General features: G+C 46.8%; 6 protein-coding genes across 6 annotated transcripts; 3 read left to right on the forward strand and 3 right to left on the reverse strand.

The window, feature by feature from the left end:
- Positions 1-3,132: 3,132 nt before the first annotated feature.
- CDV56_103219 (flavin reductase family protein) lies at positions 3,133-3,902 on the reverse strand (the record flags this gene model as incomplete). Its single annotated transcript, XM_026756838.1, has 2 exons — positions 3,133-3,795; positions 3,849-3,902. The coding sequence occupies 2 exons, from the start codon at positions 3,900-3,902 to the stop codon at positions 3,133-3,135; spliced, it is 717 nt and encodes a 238-aa protein (XP_026612717.1).
- Positions 3,903-5,914: 2,012 nt separating this feature from the next.
- Positions 5,915-6,837, forward strand: CDV56_103508 (uncharacterized protein; the record flags this gene model as incomplete). The annotated part of the gene is made up of 2 exons (XM_026757127.1): positions 5,915-6,273; positions 6,312-6,837. 2 exons carry the CDS (start codon positions 5,915-5,917, stop codon positions 6,835-6,837), a joined length of 885 nt encoding a protein of 294 aa, XP_026612718.1.
- Positions 6,838-8,174: 1,337 nt separating this feature from the next.
- On the reverse strand, positions 8,175-8,498 carry CDV56_103745 (uncharacterized protein; the record flags this gene model as incomplete). Its single annotated transcript, XM_026757364.1, has 1 exon — positions 8,175-8,498. The coding sequence occupies one exon, from the start codon at positions 8,496-8,498 to the stop codon at positions 8,175-8,177; it is 324 nt and encodes a 107-aa protein (XP_026612719.1).
- A 1,260-nt stretch (positions 8,499-9,758) lies between these two features.
- Positions 9,759-12,263, forward strand: CDV56_103912 (uncharacterized protein; the record flags this gene model as incomplete). The annotated part of the gene is made up of 2 exons (XM_026757531.1): positions 9,759-9,888; positions 9,946-12,263. The coding sequence occupies 2 exons, from the start codon at positions 9,759-9,761 to the stop codon at positions 12,261-12,263; spliced, it is 2,448 nt and encodes an 815-aa protein (XP_026612720.1).
- Positions 12,264-12,649: 386 nt separating this feature from the next.
- On the reverse strand, positions 12,650-13,579 carry CDV56_104205 (uncharacterized protein; the record flags this gene model as incomplete). Its single annotated transcript, XM_026757824.1, has 4 exons — positions 12,650-12,852; positions 12,918-13,035; positions 13,103-13,431; positions 13,492-13,579. The coding sequence occupies 4 exons, from the start codon at positions 13,577-13,579 to the stop codon at positions 12,650-12,652; spliced, it is 738 nt and encodes a 245-aa protein (XP_026612721.1).
- Positions 13,580-14,400: 821 nt separating this feature from the next.
- CDV56_104376 (CocE/NonD family hydrolase) lies at positions 14,401-18,009 on the forward strand (the record flags this gene model as incomplete). The annotated part of the gene is made up of 8 exons (XM_026757995.1): positions 14,401-14,683; positions 14,750-14,915; positions 14,981-15,243; positions 15,304-15,493; positions 15,550-15,703; positions 15,756-16,398; positions 17,313-17,547; positions 17,655-18,009. 8 exons carry the CDS (start codon positions 14,401-14,403, stop codon positions 18,007-18,009), a joined length of 2,289 nt encoding a protein of 762 aa, XP_026612722.1.
- Positions 18,010-23,940: the final 5,931 nt, after the last annotated feature.

Genomic DNA, 23,940 nt, shown 5'->3' on the forward strand with positions numbered 1-23,940 from the left:
CGTGCAGAGATTACACGGCCGAAGAAGCAAGAAATCGCCAGGAAAGCAGATATTGTTCATCATCCTCGCCATTATTTATCCTTTCATCGTCTTATTTGTTATTGTGGCTACAGCAAACCATTACTGGCTAGATTCCGTGGTAGCTATGTTGACGGTCACTGCGTGTTTTTAGAGCAACAGGGTTTCTTTACTGCTGCTCCCAGTCAAGTTTGGTATTTGCTGGGCATTGAAGCTTAGCAAACCCACTCCGACCACAGGGGACCTATTCAACAAGGACTCTCGTGGGAGAGAACGGGGACGAGCGTTTGAAAATAGGGTATAAACATATCTCTCACGCGAGGGGCAGATACATGTTACCGGCGATACAACATTGACAAGTCACTTTCCAGAGCAACTCCGTCACCGGTGAAAGATGTATTTCTACACTTGTCCTAGCCAGTCTTTGCCATGCAGCCGCGGATAGTTAGATCAAATGTCAATGTTACGTGTATGTTTGAGCAACTTCGTGCTTCTTTGAATTAAACCACTGTCAAATTTCTATTCAAACCCTCATATTACAAGAAACTGAAAGCCAAAAGATTTCAAAGTTGATATCGCGCCTCAGAGTTCCGCAATTTACAATCGGAGATTATATGCCCGAATCCCGACCCCCTGAGCACCCCAAACGCAATAGTAAATGTGATATTTCAGGTGACTATATATCAACAACGAGAAATTGATATTACTTGATTTTCGGTAGAATAGTGTTTCTTAGCGTATGAAATAGCATAGTTTGACTGAGATGCAGAGGAAATACTTATTTACTTGCTTTACCACAAATATACGCCGATGGGGGGTATGTATTTATATATCTGTATTGTGGTGCCTCAAAATACTTCCCGACCTGATAAAAATACTTGGTGTGATATATTTAGTACTAGAACTTCCTTTAGTCTTATACAAAAACTCGGGGGTTGAAATATCACATTATAAAATATCGCATTTGCTACGATGATGATGATGAATTCCTCAGGCTTTTCACCACCTTGGGCCATATGCAGCCCCCTAGCTAGTGTGCACTGCAACGTTGAATATATACACGCGGTCGGTGGATCTCGTCTGGGTTGAAGTTCATCAACCTATCCCATCTCCGCCTCTCTATTAGTTTCCTTGTCGACCTGAATTCGCCTCCGGCGTAGTTTGGCCGATATTTCATAGTGCGAACACGCGTCCCGAACACGTATAGGTCGTTCGGGGCATCTGCCTCATGCTCAAAAAATAGTAAAACGGCCGAGTCCGTAATCAATCGAGTGGTAGCCGCAGGTTTGATTGAGTTATACTCACAAACCTCCCGCTCAATTCGCCCGGGGCTTATCTCTACAGACGAAGAGGCTAGGGTCGTTTCACGAATGTGAACGACGCGCCGGACCCATCTTTCCTCATCATGTACTCGTTGGATCGGTGGCAGACGTGGCGGCCACTGGTGCTGGTGCTTTAGGACTACTGCAGACGACGTCCGACAAGGAAATAATCAAACTCCCTTGTCGCGATCAACCCGCCCCAATAACCTCGGGGTATGGTAGTCAACCTGGTGAACTCACGACACACTAGCAACTCTGAAGCCATGGAGAAAGCCACCACAGCGTCTCAGACGCTGTTCGTGCGCCATCATCCCCAGATGGCGGACTTTAAAGAGGTTCTCGTTCAAAATGGCTACGTTCTTCACAACCGAGAGAACGCAACGGATGCCACATTATTGTGAGTATTTCTTAGCCATGCTGCAGAGGTTATCTCGAGCGTAGGATTGATTTCGGATTGCTGATCACATTGGTCTTCTGTCACAGGCGCTTTTTATGCTCACAGAAAATGGATATCAATCTTGCCTTCAAGCAATTTGACATGGCCCAAACCTGGCGCAAAAACCACAAGATCCGGGCTTTTTACGACAATGTAGATTTGGTCATTATGAGGAATCGAGAAAGATGGTTTGTCTCCTTCGTGGATAAATAGACGGACAGAGCAATATTGACGGTGACCTGAATTCCGTATCCTCAATGGATCGGTCGACGCGATAAAGACGGTTGCGCCATCTACATATTTCCTATGAAACACCTGACCATAAAGAGATTGGATGCATACTTGAAAAAGATATCCTCTTGCTCAACATCACAAGCATATATGCAAGAGATGTCTGACATTGCACCTCGAGACCTTCACTTTCACGCTCTATATGAGAACCTCCAACATTTTGTCTTCCCCTTTGTCTCACAGCTACCAAGACCGGATATATCCAAACCTGTTAGCGCATCCACACACATTGTTGATGTCAGCGGGGTCAGCATACGTCAATTCTGGAGTATCCGGAAAAACCTCCAAGAGGCGAGCGCGACAGCCACAGCGCACTATCCAGAAACATTTGGTCGCGTTTTTGTACGTCTTCCGAGTCCAGAGACGGACAACAAGTTAGATCCATTCTCTGACATGATTTGTGGCTGACCATGTGCGCTCCTCTACCTAGATCGTCGGTGCACCCGCTTTCTTTAAATCCATATGGGACGTGATCAGTCAATGGTTCGACCCAGTCACTCGATCGAAGATCTTGCTTCTGTCTTCATCTGATGCCGAGTCGACTCTACGCTCGTATATTGATCCACTCAATTTGCCGAAAGATTACGGTGGCGAGCTGGAGTGCCAATGGCAAGACTTGCCTAACTTGGACTGTCTTGCGAGAGAGCTTATGGAAAAATTGTACTACGGAACCGTTAAGGGACAGGTGTTTCCCAAAGGGCCTATTATCTTCGAAAATGGCTGCATCAGGCTTTTAGGCACCCTTGATGGGAGGCCGAGACGCGACGGCTTCTGTCTAAAATAGCGCTGACAAGCCATGGATCTTCCGATCATCATCATGTTGTACACCATATATGTATTTCTAGATATTATAAGATAGGTAACCCAACATTGAGTGACGATAATTTCTTTGCGTTGAAACGACTGCGTAATTGGACCGGTCACTTAGGATAGACATAACTTGGAATCAGAGCAGAATCAAACAACAAACAAAATATGTCAGGCCCTCCTCAACCTCCCAAATCCTGTTGAAATTGAATATCACCAGTTTTAAACCAATTGGCTTAATACCTATGTTTTCACGCGTCATTCCTTGTCAAATGCAGGTCTGCGTTTATTAGGCATCCCCTGTGCCATGGCCTCCTGGGAGTTAAGGGCGGCACTGCCCTCAAGGCCATAGAGGACCTTTCCATTGCCAGGGATTACCATGTCAAAGGTTTCAGTGATGCGGGCATACTGGTAGTAGCCACAACGGGCGATTGGGTCGACTTTGCGAATGTCCACAAGACCATCAGTGAGAACATCATCAGAGATATGAATCGCAACAACGCGACCGATGATGACGTCAACAGTACCCATAGGAGGATTCCCAGGTAATCTCAAGGTACTATGGTACTGGCACTCGAACCGAATGGGCGAACCACGCACCATGGCGCAATTCACCAGTCGGGCAGGTTCCTTGGCTAAACCGGCACGCGTGAACTCATCAATTCCTGGAGAGAACTGCTCCGCCGTGATATTGACGGCCTCACGTAGCGCAAAGGTGGCTATATTCCACACAAACTCTCCTGTTGCCTCCGTATTGACGGTAGTATCTTTTCGAACGGCCAGGTCGGTTTGATTGGCTGAAAACATGACGTAGGGAGGATCAAATGTAAGGTTGTTGAATTGTGAGAATGGGGCAAGGTTGTCCATGCCGTCCGAAGATCGAGTGGAGATCCAGCCAATTGGACGCGGAACCACACAGGCCTGTAAATGATGACGTTAGTTCGAGGGCTTATAAGAACACAGGTGATGAGAACCTTGAAGGGATCCCGTGGCAGCCCATGCGATGTGATGCCAGGTTGGTAGAACATGATGAGCGATAAAAGGAAGCAAAAATCTATTAATCAATGAAAATCGAATTTCTGCTTTTGGTTGTGATAATTGAGCGCACAGGGAAAAGGGACGGAGTTTATAACCCAGCGCCACGTTTTGCATAAACCCCTTGGAAAGTTTCGGGAATAGAATTAACGGTGAGCCTTGCCTTCGGCAGTCAACAGTATGTAGCCCATCCGAGCCACCAAGAAAAGCCCTTAGCCTTGTGAATTTCATGTAACCATTTGAATGCGTCTTTTATTTCCAAATTCGTAGATATATAGGTAAAATACCCGATCAATGCCGAGCTCTCGGGATCCACCAGCATCTAAACAGATAGGGATAGGACTATCGGCCTTGAGGCTGTAGTAAGTATGGCGGGACTTGGACAACTCTAGGACGGTGGTGGTGACTGCTTGGTTGGATTCAGGTTATTTTCAGGTTATTGCGAGCCCATTGTGTAGACACTGAAGGGGCGAGGGAAGAAATTGTGTTGTGGGGTAAAATAATGAGAAGGCCAAACGACAAACAACCGCTCTCTTCCTAGGTACACCAAGACGACAGATACAACGGCATCATTCAGAAACTTTTGCCGGTGCACGACATTTATTTCCAATTCCAAGACAACTCTCCACTTTAGGATTGTGGACTCTAATCAGCGAATTGTTTTAATGTACCACAGGATTGACACTTAAGAACCCAAAACACACAAAAGGGTTGGGATCTACATTAGTTCCGCAATTACCGGAGGAGATCCCGCTCGAATTCTATCCAATCAGTCAATGGACATGAACCCAATGTCACATTATCCGGAGACCCACCGTCTCGCTTGGCTAAAAAATGGATGCCAAGAGCGTGCTTTGTTCCTTCCCAGACTTAAAAAAATGTGGGGGTAGTCGCTCACCGCGTTATAAAGAACAAAGGGCTGTTTTTCTTATCGGGGCTAACCCGTTGCAGAGAAAAAGACTCAGCGGTAGGCTGTAAAAATTCAGAGTCCGGCAATGATGTTGCTGTTTGCTGGCTATAATCTGGGGTTGGGCCAAAGGGATAGGGATTATTGAGGAGGTAGGATACGGCTGAGGGATCTCTTGTAGTCATGAACGGTAGGTGGGAATCTGAGACAAGATGAGATTCGGAAATAATTGATAAAAGAAGCAATAGAACGCCAGTCTTTTCTACCCGTACCCCATGTAGTTGGTAGACTATGTTTGGGCTCGAAATATCAACATCTAAGAAAGACAGGATATCTGAAGCGCTGTTCACAACTGTAGTTCATTTCGGTTCTCTTGATTGTCAGTACTTGGTCTTGGTTCAGCCATCGATCTCATGAAGTATCAAAGCCCGAAGTTTCAATGTAGTAGGGGTCTGGTTATCGGTGCCATCGCGGAGGTTGGCGTTTCGATGTCCGGCCTGCTATTGCCAGGCGCGACAGATCCGGACCCCGACAGCCACAAGTTGGTGCTGGAGACTAAAGGGTCTGAGCTGTATAGAGCGTCCAGCTGAGTGGGTTCCAATTATATCATTATCTTAGATATAAACTTGAATCCATAAATACTCATAAATACCCTAATCCCTAAAAGGGCCTAATAAAAATTGGAGATGGTTTCTTTTATATGAAATATATTGCTTCTGTCGGTCGGTACCTGATCGGGACCCAAAACTGTTCAATTTTTTGGGTCCTGGATTCCGCTCAGCCGGAACCGGCGCTGGGTACAGTATTTGTGAAAAAAAATATGTTCTATTGGGTTTCGGATGGCCACGGATTTTCATTTTTTTTTTTAATAGTCGTAGAGTATATGTCTCGTCATGATTCCTGGATACACTATCCCTGTACTTTTTATTGCATGCCCAAGTGGTTAAGAAACTACCTGAATAGTGACTGCATTTTTCACTATTTTTAAACCAAACATAGACACTTCCTATATCCCACTACAGGCAAACAAACAATCCTACAGTTCGTGTTCCGACTCTTCACCCTACCCTAGCAGATCTAACACGACCATTGCAGAGAATGGGAGGACCATATGCTCCTAAAGACGCTTTACTGGGCGGCAGGCCCACGGTCTCCTTCGACGTCCCAATATGCGCCGTCTTTCTTGCTCTATTCATTGCCGGTGCTGCCTCCCACATGACTCTATTCCGCTGCTACCTCGCGCGAGGTCACAAGTTTATCCCATCCGCCATAACATTCGGCTGCATGTCGCGCATCATCGCAAATATCATCCGCATTTCATGGGCATGTCGGGTCACAAATATCCGTATTGCTATTGCGGCCCAGATCTTCGTTGCTGCCGGTGTACTGTTGATGTTCATCTTGAACCTGATCTTCGCACAACGCATGGTGCGAGCAGTCTATCCCAAGGTGGGATGGTCTCGTGCTTCACTTCGGCTTTCAAAGTGCTTTGCAGCCTGGTAGTGGTGAATATCATCGCGGTCATCACCACTGTTGTCCAGAGCATGTACACTCTGAACAAAAATACTCAGCGCATCGATCGCGATATCCAACTCTACTGTCTAACATATTTCGCCATCATCTCATTCCTACCTCTACCTCTTGTTCTGCTTGTTGTCCTGTCTCCAAACAGGAAGCGTATTGAGCAATTTGGCTCGGGCAGCTGGATCGCCAAGGTGCTCCTCGTCATTCTTGTTGGGTCATTGCTCTGCCTTGGCGCCTCATTCCGTGCCGGTACCAAACCTTGCTTCTATATCTTTGACTTTGGTATTGATATCTTGGTCGTGGCGATCTTCCTCTTTGGCCGTATTGACCAACTGTTTTGGGTCCCGAATGGAAGCTCAAAGGTCTGCCACTACAGAGGACTCGAAGATAATGAGAAGGCCTCGCAAAGTGCACAAAATCGACAGGGGGAAGGGGGCCACGATCTCGAGAGCCGGAGTAGCAGTCTGTCTCGGGATTTGGTCGAAGAAGCAAATTAAACGCAAGAATTATTTCCGACTGCGTGTTTAGTATGTTTGGTATGTTATAGCTTGCACTGAAATGTACAGCAAACGAGTATACTTTTGTATGATCATATGATATTATTGATGAGACTACACAATTTGAGCGGAAAAACCGACTCATGGCTTTGAACAAGGTCATTCATCCAGCGGTCATTGGAGTATTTGGAACATGGGTGTTGTTTGGTCATAGAGATGATTTTACCTTCAATGGCGCCAAGAGAAGGATTGAGACTGAACGCAGAAGCAGGCAGCGAGAGACTTGAGACGGATACACCGGGATGAAAAGTAAATCGTGATAAAATTGACTAGTTAAACACGATATCTGCGCGATTCCTCTAGACAGGCGCTTCCCCCTCAGCCAGTTTATATCACTACCCAGGTGGTTTATTATCGGGACGGCTTCTCGAAATGCTGGGTTATTGTTTGAAATCTTTCGCGACTGTATTCGACTACTCTGTGGAGATACAGGGACTGGTGGAAATTGAAGATGATGTAGTAAGGTAATGGTAGCGGCAAGAAACCAAGCCGACAGATTGCAAGTTTGAGATTGACGAAGAAACTCTTTCACGAGCAAGTACTTCAAAAGCGCTAGGTAGAACTACCCAGCTGGGGCGCACTGCAGAAAATTTTCCATAGCACAGTATCTACATCCTATCTCATAGCGCTAGAAAAAAAGAAGGCGCATTTTATGCTAGATGTATGGTTGGCGGAGAGAGGAAAGCCCGGTAAATAGGTAGTATGTGATTAAAGAATCATTTGATTGGTTGATTCAGGCAATGGATGCGAGAAGACATGAGACTGTGGCGGACATCAAGTCGAAAAGACTGCATGTATGGAACTCCCGAAGGAGCGATAGGTATTTAGATGTAGAAGAGTGAAGGAAGCAATGGAAAATGATTCACGAAATATGTGCATGGGTGATTTCAAAAGAAAAGGCAACTTTCTTAACACCAACTCAAACGCCAACCGGGTATCAACAGTTTTTACCCCGATCTTTTGGCTTTCATAATAACATATCCTTGTGGAAAGCAAACAAATATAATGAATCAGAATACATTAAGCGTTGGCATTTATCCACTGAAGCCGATCATCATTAGTTATTGCCAAAGAAATCATCGAACGAGATCCCGAGATCCATATTCATGCCCATATTTTCATACATGCCTATGCCCAGGTTCGGTAGTCCACTATGGCCAGACATCTCTTGTCGTTGTGGCGCAGATTCCGTGGGCGTGTTGTTGGGGTTGTTAGGCTGGAAGCTGTATCCCTGCCATACTAAGGTTTGGTTCGGGATTGAGACCAGGTCTGGGCGGCTAAGGGAGGTATGGCCCAGGGAGATGGGCGAATGGATCCGGGACAAACTTTGGGAATGGCCGGGGTGGAGGTGGCTTGACAACCGATGACTTGATTCCGGGAGGATTTGCGCGTGGGAATCCCGGGAGGTTAGTAAAGCCAAAGTTTGGGATAGAGAATACAACGTTGGGGTCGCCTAATGTCGTTCGTCCCATGCCCGTGTCTTGCCGTGCTAAATCGAAGGGATACCATGCGGGCATTCCAAGATCATGCTGGAAGTGGTCAGCTTCCAAGGTGGACATGGGCTGTGTGGAGTACACGAATGGATCGCCAGGTGGGAACATTATTGGCATGAGATCTGGGAAATTGGCTGGGTTGGTGAATTGATGGGCCCATGCTAGGCTTGATGCCCAACGTCCTCGGACCGTGGCCATCTGAATTCTATGCCAAGACGGCGGGGAAAATGGTCCGAGACGGTCCTGAAGACTGGAGGATTCTGTCACGGTCAAGGGAATCTCCTCGCCCTGACCATTTGACAAGGCGGTCTCCACACTTTCCTTCACAAATTTTGACACTAAAGCATGAAATATATATTTCTCAGTGGAGTTTTCAATTTAAGGCCTAATAATATACTAAACATCCTTCTTTAAATACTAGGCTTCAACAATCTATCCTAACGGGATAGAGTTGTTGGGATATGAAGTTGTAATTTATCGCATTTACTATGTGTTTTGGAGTTAAACCTTCGCCCGTGATGCCACTCCACCGTGTTGCCGCTCGCCCGTGAATTACGTTAGTTAATTAGTTCAATGGATTTGAAAATAAAGGCGATAATTCCCACCCTACATAGAGACAGAAGTTTAGGTCTTTGAACTGGGGCGGATGCAGTTAGTGGCAAACCAGACCACAAATAGAGGTTCGGGCGGGGTTTGTCGGGTTTAGGATTAGACTGGAATGAGACTGGAATGATGGTCGGAGCCCCACCTATACGAAAATTGACGGGGTTCGGACTTATAAATTAGCGAGGATATTCTTGGCAAGGCTTTTCAGCTGCGCCGTCAGTTCTGGTTGCTTTTGTGTCGGTGGAGGTGAACTTGTGTTGCTGCTTTGCTAAACTCGAACCTCACCTCCATCTATTCCTGGAAGTGATAAATGGAGTGGCAATACTGTAGGTACAACTTCTACTGTTCGGTCTCACTCCATTGACCTCCAAAGCTGTTTCGTTGATTAGCCAGCACGTGACCCCCAAAATACTCCATTGAGACCCAGTCAGATTTATCGAATCCCCGACCGTGTCGTCTAGTATTATGGCGCTCATTACCTGCAGCCGTTGTTCGCGCCAGTATATGAGCTATAGTGCTTATTCGCGACACGAGAAGAGTCATGACCGGAATCGATGGCATCATTGTGACATTTGCAATCTGTCATTCTCTCGAATTGACATTCTACGCCGTCACAAACAGATTCACATTAATGCCAATCGCAATAACGATAGGCAGCGCACTATACGAGCATGCGATGAGTGTAGGACAAGCAAAATTCGCTGCAATAGTGCCCTTCCGTGTCATCATTGCCTTCAAGCAGGCAAGAAATGTTCTTATTTGATGAAATCAACTCGTCCCAGCGCTCAAGGGTTCTCAGCGAACCGCGCTGATACAACCCATAATTCTTTTGTGTCCGCGGGCGATCTCCCTCCCACACAAGACAGAGCACTGTTGTCACTATCCTCTGACAGTAAGTGAGAAGATCATAAGACTTTGGGTGATCGAAGATGATTGCTAATGGCTTTAGTCTCCGCGACTTTGGATGTTCCTGAATGCCTTGCACTGGATGCACATTGCCTTGTGACCGAAGTTGAACTGTGGCCACTGCACAGTTTAGATGATGGTACTTCATTATCTCAGGCGTTGTCGGATAATACAGGATCGAGTCCACTGTTCTGTGAACGAGATCAAAAGCGCTTGCGAAAGACTGCTTTGAGCGAGAACTTGACAACTAGACTGGTTGATACCCATGCATCCCTTCCAAGGGAACGATATTTTCCCGAGCAAATGGAGCTCTCGCGTGGGGATCTCGCTGGTCTTGAAATTTCATCTATGGGGATGGGATGCGAAGCAATCCCCACCGGGTTCGAATATTCTCTAATCGGAGGAGACTATCCGACAGGCAAGAAAGAGTCGCATATCATTATTCGAGAAATCGTGTGTGAAGCAGCCGCCGACTTCACAGTCGTTCCACGGAGAGACGCAGTTACCCGCAGTTATAAACGAAGATCTTTGTCGCAAGTGGTTGAGACATGCTTTGACCTGTCCAGCGTGGCCCACGACAGGCAAACCCATCTTTTGCATGGTTTTATCACCTCCTTCTTCGAAAACTTCCATGACCTTTGGCCTATATCCTGGCGACAAGGTTTCGATTATGACTCTGTTGAACCTTTTTTGTACCTCGCAATGACTTCCATTGGCGCCATGTACAGTGGTTCTTCGCATGCAGCTGCATATGGTATGGCTGTTTACCAAGAATTGCGCCCAATCCTTCTCAACGCATGTCTGACATGTCCCGAAACCCCGGTCAAAACGGAAGAGATATTCGAAGCTATCCTCCTGACCGAGATAATGTCGTTGTACCTGGGTCGCTTCCAGGAATCCAAATACATTCGTGAAGCCAGCACTCTCCTTGTATCCTATGCACAGAGGATCAAGCTTTTTTCAGAACTCCCGGACCAACGGGGTCTTGTCGGTCACTGCGATGGCAATCAATCTGAAGAGAGCCTCTTCCGCTGGATCCGCATGGAGAGACGACGGCGGCTGGCCTTCGCGTTTTTACAATGCGAAACTTACTCCAGCATTCTTTTCCACACACGGCCTCTGGTTTCGCATCGCGATTTTGACTTGAAAATACCCTGCAGCCAGGAACTATGGACCTATGTCGGCCCAGACTGGCGCGAGAAGATGTTGACTGCTTCTCAGGCGGCAAATTCGCACACACTATACGCGGACCTCGTTCACACCGCAACGGATGGCACCTTCGGAAACTCTGCAGCACTTGATGCCACATCAAGCGAGCTTATACTTTGCGGGCTACAGATGTTGCTGCGAGAGGTTTCTGAACAAAACAGTCATTCCATCATGCATTCTACCCTTGCTTTCCAAATGATGAATCCTCAACATCACTCTGCATTCCTTTTTGCGGCCGATGGAATGGCGCAGCAACATCTGTCCCCTCGGTCTTGGACGAGCATTCCCTACTCAGACCAATCTTCAAGCTCCTCTGCGTCGTCACATTTTGTTTCGAGTCAAAATATATATCCTGCGGATTATCAACAAGCTTGTCAATCGTTGAACAACTGGAGAACCATACAAGAAGTGCTTGATCTTATCTCTCCCCCGCACACCACACGCCCTGCACCGTGGCTCCTTTACCACATAGGGTGTATTAACCTTCATGCTGATATTAATGCTCTGCAAACACTATTTGGCTGTTCCGGGGAATCTAGGAACCAAGCAGAAACGCAAACCGCCGAAAAGAAAATAATGTCGTGGGCATCCAGCTACGCGGCAAAGGTCGCACTGCATCACGCATACCAAATATGGCAAGTGGTAGAAACCAATCTGCAACGAAATGAGATCAACAATGCCTCGAACTCGAATCACAATCGTCATATCCTACCTATTATCTCTCTTTATTATGCGGGAATGATCATGCGCGCCATGGCTGATCTTTATCCCGAGGGGGAGGCTGAGATCTGGTCACCTGAGAATCCAGGCGCGGGGTCCGCGGGGTTCTGCCTCCCAAGGGGCAATATTTACGTAATCCTCAAAAACATCGGCGCGATAGCTCCGAAAATGAGTCCCATGTGGGAGCCTGTCTCTGCCCTTATTCTGAAAATACAGATCCTGTCGCTGAGCCCGATGCCAACACCCTGGGAATCCAATCCAGGTGTTGATATATATCAACAGCCTGACAGACTGGGTTTATGGTGGACCGGTAACTTGGGTAACGGACTGAACGGACTGGATGCCAATGGGCTTTTGTTGGGATCACCGGGAAACGAGATCTTAGGAAACGGAGAGGAAGCTATCTGGAAACAAGATCTGAGACTAAACTAAAGTGTATTCGTGCCTGGAAACTAAGGCTGGTTACAGGAGTTTTCGATTCCTCGGGCTACCCAGATAGCTTTCTGAATGTAGCTCCAATAGCCCTTCATTTTCTTCTCAGAACAACCATAATGTCATCTTAAGCATCAATATACCAGCTTATCTGTTGCCCACTACCGAAAGGATACTATCTCGTGCTGAAATTCTGACAAACTCCTGTGATCATATCCCTGTATCTCTAGGACAGATATGCTCATTTACGTTAAAGATGCAATTTGGCAACCATCTATCAATTCATCGGTTCTCAAAGCAACAGAACTCCGATCATCACACAAGAAATTATCTCTCATTTCCTTCAGAGGTCTGCTGAAGGGAAAGATTGTATGACTACTTTCATTTCACATATAATGGTTGAACCAGCTGAGTGCCTGTGCAAATGCCTGCTCCTTTGCAAACTTGAAAGACTTGTTACTCAAGTCTGTGCGGACGGCGAATCCGTGCGAAACACCGCCATAGAGGCTAATCTGCCAAGGTTGACCAGCCTTGTTGAGAATATCCTCAGACTCGTGGCGGAGTTGGGCGGTAAAGATTTGATCGATTTCTGTTAAACGTTATTTAAATATTCTTCTAATGAGCACCAGACGTCTTTAAAAAAGACGAACTTACCCGCGGCAGCGATGGTGAGAGGACCGGTGATAGCGCCAAGTTCCTCATGAGACACAAACGAGGGATGAGCCAGATAGCCCACGTCAAGTTTTTTGTTCTTCAAAAAACGGCAGACATACTGCAATAAACAGGCGGATCTTAGACAAAGCCACTCAGATCTACCAAAAAAATACTAGAACGCTTACCTTAGCACCAAAGCAGTAACCGGCTGCAGCGATTTTCTTTGCACCCAGTTCCTGTCTGGCGTACTTGATGGTAGATTCGATGATGGGATCAATGTGTGTTGGCTGATGATTCTTAATCCAATCCTTCAGGTCAACCTTTCCACTCTCCATGTCGGCGTGCGTGAGGGCGTCCCCTTGCAGTATATCGGGAATGAGTGCCAAGTATCCATTGGCGGCAAACTCGTCCGCGAGGAGCTGGCTGTTGATGTAGATACCAAAAATATCGCTCATGATGATAATCACGTTCGAGGGGGCCTTATTTCCCGTAGGATGACTGATATATGTCTTGACTGTAGAATTACCAGCATAAATCAACAGCTTGTCTATACGTCGGGTGGAAATCAACTCACCACCTTCAACATTCTTCAGTTCCCCCGAGGGATTTCCCTCGTGTCTGAAGCCAGTAGTACAACAAGCACTGGGGGGTTTAGAAGCCATTTTAGAAAGTACAGTGTATCGAAACACAGATGAAACAATTGGTCAAAATTAGTAGGAAATGATTTCTATCAGATGCTTGGGGTCCACGATCTCCGGCGTTCTTAAATAGATCTCTGTGTTTAGGATCGATTTGTTATGTTTGCCCAATGACAAAAGGGGTCGTATGAGATAGTTGCACAAAATGGCAGATACGCGGATTGTTTGACCCTAGTGTCCACTTTCCTGCCATCCTACGGCACGGGTCACTAATTACCCAAGTGGGCTTGCGAGCGAGCCACTGAACCACTCTACCCGAGTCCCATGACACAATTATAGTACGCATAATGTGGTCTAAGTCGAGCATCGGGATTATAAAGCATGTCTGAAAATACTTCCGATGCGGGGTTTTGATTGCCGGTTCGGACACATACTGTCTAGGTGGCAAATTGCGCAGGTCCGACACGGTGAAAGCTGATTACAATGTTACCAATATGCCAAATTTCACCCACATATACAGGCGTTGTCAGATAAATTCTGGATACGGTCGATTGTAATCTCTGGTAAGGGCACTACGCTAAATACAAACGTTTAGCTACTTATTCCCTCAAGCTTACAGGGGCAAGAAAGTTTGCGTTGAACAATCGTAAATTTGATCTAAAAGCAGTCAGTAAATTGTAGATCGAGTAATCACGGGAATATTGTTGTTTCAGCGGTGAGGTTCCCACATGTGGGGTCGAAACTATAAATATTGGATGACAGCCCGCGATAAAGAGCTGCAGACACTCATCCCTTCCAAAAACATCAATAATTCTTCATTTGTTTAATTGAGCATATGATCAGAAATGTACAGAGTTGAAGATATCGAAGTGCTGCAATGTGCACCTTCGTCGCTGGATTCGCCCGATGCTCAATATCAGGGATGTAAGCCCGGTACTGTGCTCCTTCCTAAAGGACATCGAAAAGATAGCAATCATGCAGCATTTGTTGCCGACACTATTCTTGAAAGAGATATCGAGATTCCTCTACGTGACGGGACTATTTTGCGGGCAGACGTTTATCGCCCAAAGAATGGTGGAAAGGTTCCGGCACTCATAGCATGGAGCCCTTATGGAAAAAGCGGACAAGGTATGTCGCTTTTCTTTCATCATATTGTGATCTTTTCGGCAACTGACTACCTGGCGATGGGGTTAGGGTTTCTGACTCTTGACCTAATTCCTGGACGTGTTGGCGTTCCGCAAAGCAAGTTATCCGGGTATGAGAGCTTTGAGGCGCCAGACCCGGCCGAGTGGACGTCTCGGGGCTATGCTATCGTTAATGTGGACATACGAGGAGTGTTCGACTCTACTGGCGACATCAGGTATATTTCCAGTTAACATTCATAGCTCGTTAACCGATTATTATCATGGTACTGATGCCTTATAGATGGTTCGGAACAAGTGACGGCCGAGATGGTTACGATGCTATTGAACACATTGCCCAGCTGGATTGGTGCGTAGGAAAGGTTGCGCTGGTGGGAAATTCATGGCTGGCTGCAACTCAATGGTCTATCGCGGCTGAACAACCACCCCACCTGGCCTGCATCGCCCCATTAGAGGGTGTCAGTGATTTCTATCGAGAGACTCTTTGTCGAGGCGGTGTCCCTTACACGCCTTTCTGGGGCTTTCTCGGAAGTCATGCTCTCTTTGGTAAGGGTCTTGCTTTATGTTCTGTGTAGAGAATTTTTGATGTTAATTGTTAGATCACAGGGCGGAACCAACAGGAAGATGTCATGGGAATGCTCGATCAATATCCGTTGATGAATGATTACTGGAAAGATAAGAGAGCGAAGATCGAGAATATCAAGGTCCCTGCCTACGTGCTGGCAAGCTACTCCAGCGGTCTCCATACAATTGGCTCCTTCCGTGGGTTTGAAGACCTTCCTCACCAAAATAAATGGTAGGGTGGACCTCCCCCTAAATTCCCTCTCAATTTACGCATACTAATTGTTCCAGGCTGCGGGTTCATCCGACCTTTGAATGGCATGACCTATACAAACTAGAAATGAATAACGAGCTGCAGTTATTCTTTGATCATTTCACAAAGGGGATCCAGAACTCATGGGAGCAAACCCCACGAGTCAGAATCTCTACATTACATTTCAACAAGGTACATTATTCACATTTACGCATGTCTCCGCTATCCTTTTAACACAACCTAGGAGCCGGAACTGAATCATGCATTCAATGATTGGCCAATCCCCAACGCACGGCCTCAGCTGCTTTACCTGTCTGCCGATGGGAGCCTCAATGAGAGCCCCTCTCCTAGCACTCTGGCTCTTTCTTATCAGTCCGATGTTGCCGCAATGCAGATGGACACAGACTGTGAGGAAGTCCAGTTTGAGTACACTTTCAAACGTCGCAGCTATCTCATTGGTTATTCCAAGGTTATTCTGTACATGTCTTGCAACGAGCATGATGACATGGACGTCTTTGTTCAGCTCCGCAAAGCGGACAGCACTGGCAAGATGCTGCAGAATATCAACATTCCCCTAAATGATCTGCAAATGCATTCATCCGAGGTCGAAACCATCAACTGCTTGAAGTATCTCGGGCCCACGGGTATCCTGCGTGCCAGTCACCGAAAGCTGGACTCTCGCCTCTCAAAGCCACACTGGCCAGTCCATACGCATGACCATGAAGATCGTGTGGAGCCGGGAGAGGTGGTGCGTCTGGAAATTGGGCTCTGGCCCACTGGCATTGTCTTTGAGGCGGGCGAAAAGTTGGTTTTGAAAGTTGCTGGACATCATATGGCACTGGCTGAGTTTGTTCCTCTGCGAGGAGCTTTCAAGGCGGGCAACAAAGGTCGCCACTACGTCCACATGAGCCCAGAACACCAAAGCCAAGTCATCTTTCCCATTGTCCCCATGTAGCCACAGAGGAAGGAAACGTTAGTTGGATCCTTTAGTCGAGAGCATGATCTCGTGTTGGCTAGGAAGGATAATATTATCCTACCCTCTTTGTTCATTGCATGTTGACTGAGTGTCGTAGAAGAGTGCCTTTACTGATAAATTTGGAGTGGATCAACCGGCTTGTTTCAACACCAGCATTCCATATACCAGCATTCCATGCCCTGTAAACAGGATATTCATCTCCTGTTGCTTGAAACTATCTGACCAGTTCTTTCTATCTGTCATGCTGCTTAGTTGTGTCGTCTCCTCAGTTAATCCAATACTTTACCATCCTGTCAACTGTGAAAGTTGGAGTAGTAGCTTCAATTCGTTTGTGCATCGGCAAGCGTGGCCTGCTCCCCACTATACTGCCACGTACAAACCACAACCTTTATTCAGATTTGAGGAAAACAGTTTAGCTGAGGATGCAAAATTTCGACCTCCAGGCTCCTGCAAACTTTGGGTCAGTCTTTGGATCGGACTTTGGACACCGAGCCATTATCCAACGATCACACAAACCTCCATTTCTTAGGCATATGCCCAGAATATCTTCCCAAACATGCTGTCTCAAAGTCTCTTGCAGTGCTCCAGTCGCCGAGTCCGATAGGCGCACTGTCTGAGGGGCTAGCTAGGCCACATCTAGCTACGGTCTTAACGTCCTGGTACAGTAGTAGGTATTTGACGTCCGATCCATCACGCACTAGAGTGGGGCCGAAAAAACAAGAACTGGGAGATTAAGCTTCGTCGGCTACGACCCGTGGCATGTATTCTAGATAGTCCACCCTTTAATGGCGAGTAATTACTGAAGCTGTACGACTGGACATACAGTACGGTGTGGACCGTTCACAGCTCTCTCAACCGCGGGGCCGCTTCGACCGCGAGCGACCCCTACGGCGGTCGATAGAGATCCTTTTATCTTGGCGGTATTATTGTTCTATCCGGAGAGTCCAGCAGAGTTCGACATGATCAAGGAAACCCTCGCCAAGGCGTTAGATGTCTTCGCCTCGCTCTCGATGAGCAGTACTTTCTGCAGCAAGGCTGTTCCCATCGTGCGCCGGATCATGTCTGTTACTCTCTCCTCTCTATAAATTGCCGTTCCCTTAACTGATATTTCAACTCTATTCATATAGCACGTTGCATCCACACACTACACCCAACCACAACACCAAGAACAACCCCATTCACAGTTATCCCCCCAGACCCCGGTCCGGCCGCAGACCCACCTTCCTACGTCCATGTCGCGCAGTATGCCCTCCCTCCCCAATACAGCTTCAAGATGAGCTGTCAACCCCAATCGCCCACGCCCACCGTCGTCTCCTTGGTCAGCGACCCCGGCACGCACTCGAGTTGGCTCAGCCCAACGTCGATGCCGTGGGATACACTGGGCGACTCGAAAAGCTACTACGACAAGGTCAATGAGGATGTGGCCTACGCTGTTGTCATTGTTTTGGAGATATTTAATCGATTGTATTTGATCCTGATCACGCCTATTGCTATTAAAGTCCAATCCTCTGGGTCCACCTAAGCGCTTTACCGTACGACGCAGCTCTTCTTATTCGCTCATTGATGCAGCGCCAGAGAAACGGTCAAATGAGCTGCCAATACACCATCAACCCCTCTGGGATCCACCTCATAGCCAGGGTCATGCATTGGAGTTGGCGGTAGTGCGAAAATCAGCTCCCGAGAGCTAGGATTCTCTAACGTCACGAACGAAATCCACTGTGGAAGCAGACATGGCCTAAGGAAAAGCTATTATAGTGCAGTATACTCTTCTAACTATTCGAAGCTTTTACGCTATTTGGGACGTGGTAACTTCATATAGGAAAATGAGAAGCAGCACCTTATTTCAATTTAGTTTAGCAATAGTATAATGCGGGACGAGCTAATGGTTTCTTGGGTATTCCATTCCAGTGACAGAGTTATATCCCTCGGTTTGGATCTTTGACTCTTTGTCTTGTTGCACCAAGACGCAACACGAGCAACACAGCGACTCTATGCAGTCTCCGTAGTCTGATTCCTTGATGTGGAAGCGCTTTCTGAAGCGTCCTCTATGTATCATAAGTGGTACCCAGTGAAGCCCACAACAAGTAAGCAATGCGAATAGGCAGCACTGGGAATAGTTAATTGGTATCATTGCGAACTCTGACTAGGGAATTCCCTGGTACCGTACATAAATGTTGCAGTAGCTTTCCTTTTGACCTCCGTCTCATTGCTTTTGGTATTTCGGTGATAGTTGGAAACCTACAGATTTTCTTGGGATTAGTGCAGCTCCAAAACGGATAGCTCCACTTCTCTTCGGCAAATCCGTCCAAGGTTGACTCCGACATTGTGATTCATGGTAGGGAGGTCCAGCACAATATTATAAGTACCTTGAAGAAAAGGATGTATAACAAGAACGGCCAAATTTCAGGAAGAGCGGTCAAATGGTGGCTTTCAAACCCCCAGAGGTACAGTACAAAAGTTGTTGGTTACCACAGCGGTAGTCGTTATTTGAGCCATCCAAGAACCCCGCCCTTAGATATAGCCACTATGTTCAACATTGACAGGGGTTAGCTAGCACTTCCCGACCAAAAGACTAGACACTGACCGATACTGTATAGGCAAGATCACTCGTTCGGATTCTATTCCATCCCAATTCTTAGCGACACAAAAAAAGTCTTCCGTATTTCTGAAACGCTTAACATTGCATCGGAGCAAGTTGAGCGGGGGTGCATTAGGGTATAAACATGAGTCACATTTTTTGAACGGCTGTAGCTTTTCCTTCTTTTTATTCTTTTTCCGTGGCTCTTTTTTCTTACTTTATCTGGTCCAGGTGTTGAACGATTTTGGTGGCGACTGCAGGGTCTACTAAAGTTCCGCCAGAAATGGTGTGAACGTCCAACGGAGTGTTCACTAAAATTCAGTCCGGTGTAACTTTCGAGGCACGTATACGCTGCAGGCCTCCAGCGGAAGTTGGCGCAAAAGCTCCTGGAATGGGCCTCGAGCAGACTTGAAGTATTCCTGGAAAATGGGTGGTTTCAATGGCCTAGGATATCCACTGTTGAAACCTGGAATCACTTTCCCAGAACACAAAGGCCGGGGTCGCGGCGGAGGGATGCTTCCTGTGCCGGGTGGCTAGATGGGTTTGGAGATGGGGAACAAGGACTGCATATTCACATGGGCGGCAGATCCATACACGGTGAGTTTTATTATAGATAAAGAGATCCATCTTAGGCAGTGCAGGGCCAGGGGATGATAGATCTGTTGATGTTTAGAGAGAGGGCGATGGGGGGATGAAGATGAAGATGAACAAACCATGGTAGGAACGCGTGTGAAAAAAACGCGTGTGAAGGGAAAAAAAAAAAAGGCAATATAGGTACATAATATTATTATTATATGTCAAAATATTGGGGAAATAATTATTCGAGGATAAAATGAAAAAGGATAAGGTCTTAAGGATTTGGCTCTCAATTTCTTCCACCAATGGCGGGGCGGAGAAGTGGGATGAACCCTTCATCCGCGACGTCCTAGGGTGTAGGGTCAAAACGCTGAAAAAACGGTTGAAAACGGTGGTGAATTGGTGGAGAATGGGTAGAATCTGATATTGCGGATCTATATACGAGTGGGGCTGGTGGATAAGCTTATCTCTACCCGCACCGCACCCACTAGCCTTCAGGACGGGAACTTAGAGACCTACTCTAAGTCTAGCTTGGCCGCCCACTGGTAATGACCTCACTTAGAATACAAACAACACTATTTAATAGATATGTGTCATGGGTTTTGTAGGCCTTGCCCTATACAAATAATCAGCTGGAGCTCGGCAGAACCTCGCTAGAGAAAGGGTCGCTCAAACTCGCAGCCTCTAAGGCTATAAGTTCATTCTGCTATCAGTCTATCACTTACAGCCCTTTCCCCTTATCTTGTTGACACCTAGGAGTTGCGCAATTAGTGACACCGTAAACTGATAGCAAGGCGCGGTATAGATCCAAATCTAATAGATTGGATTATAGAGAAAAAAAAATCTATATTTGATGGATGGTAAGCAGCCTTATTTGATTACTTTCCTGTACATATATATATACATATATATATATTTAAAGCTAAAAACTAGTGTTTGATCAATAAGGGAAGAAAGAGGAAAAAAGAATAGATCTTACTATATTTCTAATAAGATACTAATACACGCGAGATAACCTCCTAATCGTTCCAGAAAGCCTCTAATCTTTGAAAGTTCTTTCCAGCTACTCCATCAAGATGGGTATGTTTCTGCCTTTTCCGAGCTATGCTACTGTCTCTTATATCGTCTGAATTGAGATCAGCTGGCGTCCGTTTAGTAACAATCAAATTATCCGTAAATCCCAGTAAATGATGCCAGCCACGGCTAACGACCCGATACTCCCACCGCCTTGCCTCTAGGTGGCCTAGCGCCTCATTCTGGGGTCGAGCATACATCATACTAGAGGTCCAAGAGGTGTGTGCAGCCTGAATATCCGCTAGGTGAACAGGAATTTCATACTCTCGCTGGAATCCGCGCACACGGAGGTGTCGTCTTGAGATCGCGTTCGCGACATGCCGATAGTCTGCGAGAGTAATATCGATCTTTAGATACTCTTGGAACTCTCGGCGTAATGCCTTGCTTAGTCGATCACTAGTAAAGCCGCCAGCACCTGGAGGCCAAAGGAAAGGGGATATCAGTGCAGTCTCCTGAAATGCTAAGCCCCGCAGCTGTCATTAGAATGGCTGGACTAGCCAGAGATAATAGACTAGGATCTGGCTGACACACTCCGGAAGATATTGGTGGATTAGAGACGTAGAGCCTGTCATATGGTATCCTTTGTGATATGCCATCACTAACCCCACGAGCCCGTTCTCCACGAAGATACCTCAATGTCGTCCATGCACGGTATTAACATGTCGCAGGCTAAGGATTCCCGTGCCACAGGCGGGATGGCCCAAGGTTAGATGGCAAACTATAAGCAGCCGTTCTAAAAACCGATCAATCTGTACAAGATAATCTCTGGCAGTGGCTATTTTCCAGCCAAATTATTCCCTTCCCTGGCTTATCTCCAGAAACTGTTCTCGGAGATGTGGTTCGTGAATAATATAATCTAGAATCCATCGCTCGTATCCTGCGAACTAGGTCTGGTTCTGTAAATGTCGAAGAAAGTTCCATCCCGCAGCTAGATTGGCATAATTATCATAGATTTGAGATAGGTCGAACCGAGGGATAGTCGGCGGTAACAAAGATGAAGTCTGCAGAAGAAGGTCGTTTAACTGTGATTGCAGCAACTCAACCTGATATTGAACAAAGCGCTGGAGATCTGCCATATAAAGGGACTGGCCCCTATAGCTAAGCGTGCTGCCATCATCAGACTAATCCACATGTCCAGAAAGAACCGGTGTCTGACGGATCCTGATCTTTTTACCATAGGTGCGCAGCCGGAGGGCCCAACCGATAGGAGTAGCGCATCCATGGATTAGAAATCGTTGACGCATCTCGTTCAATATACTAGAGGGTTCATCTACCGACCCCTCCTCCACAGCTAGGACAGATCTCTGGATCACCAGCAGCTGCCCAATCTTGATGAATCCCGAAAGGATTGGTGTATATATAGAGGCACCACGAAAGGTCTCCTTCTGTTCATCAATTCCTAGGATTGCTAAGAATCCTACTACCACACTCTCAAAGACATCCCTTCGCAGGATATGATCGAGAAGGGCAATACAGAAGAGAAGACAGGTTCGATTTAGTTTCTCTGAAGTGTCTTAAATGCCAGATTTGAGTGGTGGCCCAAGACCGTTAGGGGGATTAGAGATAGCTGAAGAGGTTTGTTTGTGTAACTGCCGACTGAATTACATCATTTGAAATAGCAGATCTGCCTGTATTTCAGTTAAGCGGTGGCCTAATTGAATTGACTGCTCAGGCTGAGTAGTGCAGTAGATAAAACAGAAGAGGCGCTTCCAAATCCATTGATAATGCTTCTCAGTCACTGGCTGAAGATGATAGAAGACCGGGCAATGACTTAGCCGCCGGTAGGCATCATCAACAAAGCTATTGATCCGAGCTTGATCGAACGCATTGATACGGTGAGTGGATATTGACTGAACAGCCTGATCAAGAATAGTATCAAGGCTCTCGGTCCAGAGCTGCAATAGAGGTTCTTGCTCAGGATTAGGCATATATATAAGAGCAGCTAGTTCCGAGAAGGTATAGCCCTGGGTATAATCCTGCCATCGGGTTCTTTCTAACCAGGGGTTGATAGCAGTGTAGTGACAGTCTGTTGTGATAATCTGATATTGCTGTTCCTTATTCTGCTCTAATTGTTGGATCTGCTCGTAAACCTGATCGCGAATAAGATTGGTTTCGGGGGCTGCTGTCGGTTTAAGAGGCGGTATAACCTGAAAATACTGGCTTTGGGGACCCGAGATAAAGAAGCGCTGACAATATATATTTTCCCAGAGATTTGGACCCGGCTTTCGCTGTGCTAATGAAATAGAGCTGGTAGACTTCCGGGGTCGCCCTTGCTGTTATAGGGTAGGCTGATGGGTCCGGACATGTTTTTGCATCCAATTCTCAGAGCAAGTCACAAATGGGCATTACCTGCATCCAAGCCCTTGCTCTACTGGCAGATCTGGCAAGGCAGACGCAGAGGGGGGTGGGATCTGGACCTGTTCCTGAGACGGATCGGCTAAATCATGTTCTTGGAGCTGTTTCTTTAGCTGAGATACTGCTGCAGCGGAGTCAAGGCTTAGCCATTCTTTGCAGTGGCCTTGTAGATGACTGTGAAGGTGCGCAGCTAGAATAGCACGACCGCAAAGCTTGCATATCAGCACTCTATATTCAGGGAGATAGCGAAAATTCTCCATTGCGGCCTTTTCGTGGGATCGGACGTGCCAAACGGGAAAAGGGAGTTAGTGGTGGGGATCGTCAACAAAGCTCAATCGGGGGGGTGCTCCTGTTATTTGACTGGTTAATGCGTGTCACGTGCGCGTGTGTGGCAATTCCGGGTAATGGTGATGGTGCGTGGAACTCAGCGGGGGTGGGGCTGGCGCGGACCAATAGGAACGCAAAGAACTCGGGAGGGAGCCCTGCCTCCCTTTATGGATCAGGTCAAATTTGAAGAATTCTTCGACAGCTCATTATGGGGACTACTAGTTCACAGTAGATTCTGACGAACCTGACTGATCCATGCCAAGATCCTGTTTTGCTTAGTACACAAAAGGGCAATTCCTCGAAATGAGTAAAGGAGACCCTTGTTTCAAGTTAATTGCTTCTGAAACATCTTCATAACCTCGACTTATCATTACGTAGTATTAAGCCTTCTGGTCTCAAAGAATCCAGGCGATGGCGCTTGAGAATCAGCAGGCTAACCTGAAATCTTGGTGGTGTTACCCCTGGCGTCACCATGCTAATTTAAGAGCATGAAATAACCCACTCACAGCAAGCGCAGAGCTTCGGGCTTGAAGCCTAAAATAT

The sequence above is a fragment of the Aspergillus thermomutatus genome (assembly GCF_002237265.1).
Source record: "Aspergillus thermomutatus strain HMR AF 39 chromosome Unknown NODE_159, whole genome shotgun sequence".
Taxonomy (NCBI): Eukaryota; Fungi; Ascomycota; class Eurotiomycetes; order Eurotiales; family Aspergillaceae; genus Aspergillus; species Aspergillus thermomutatus.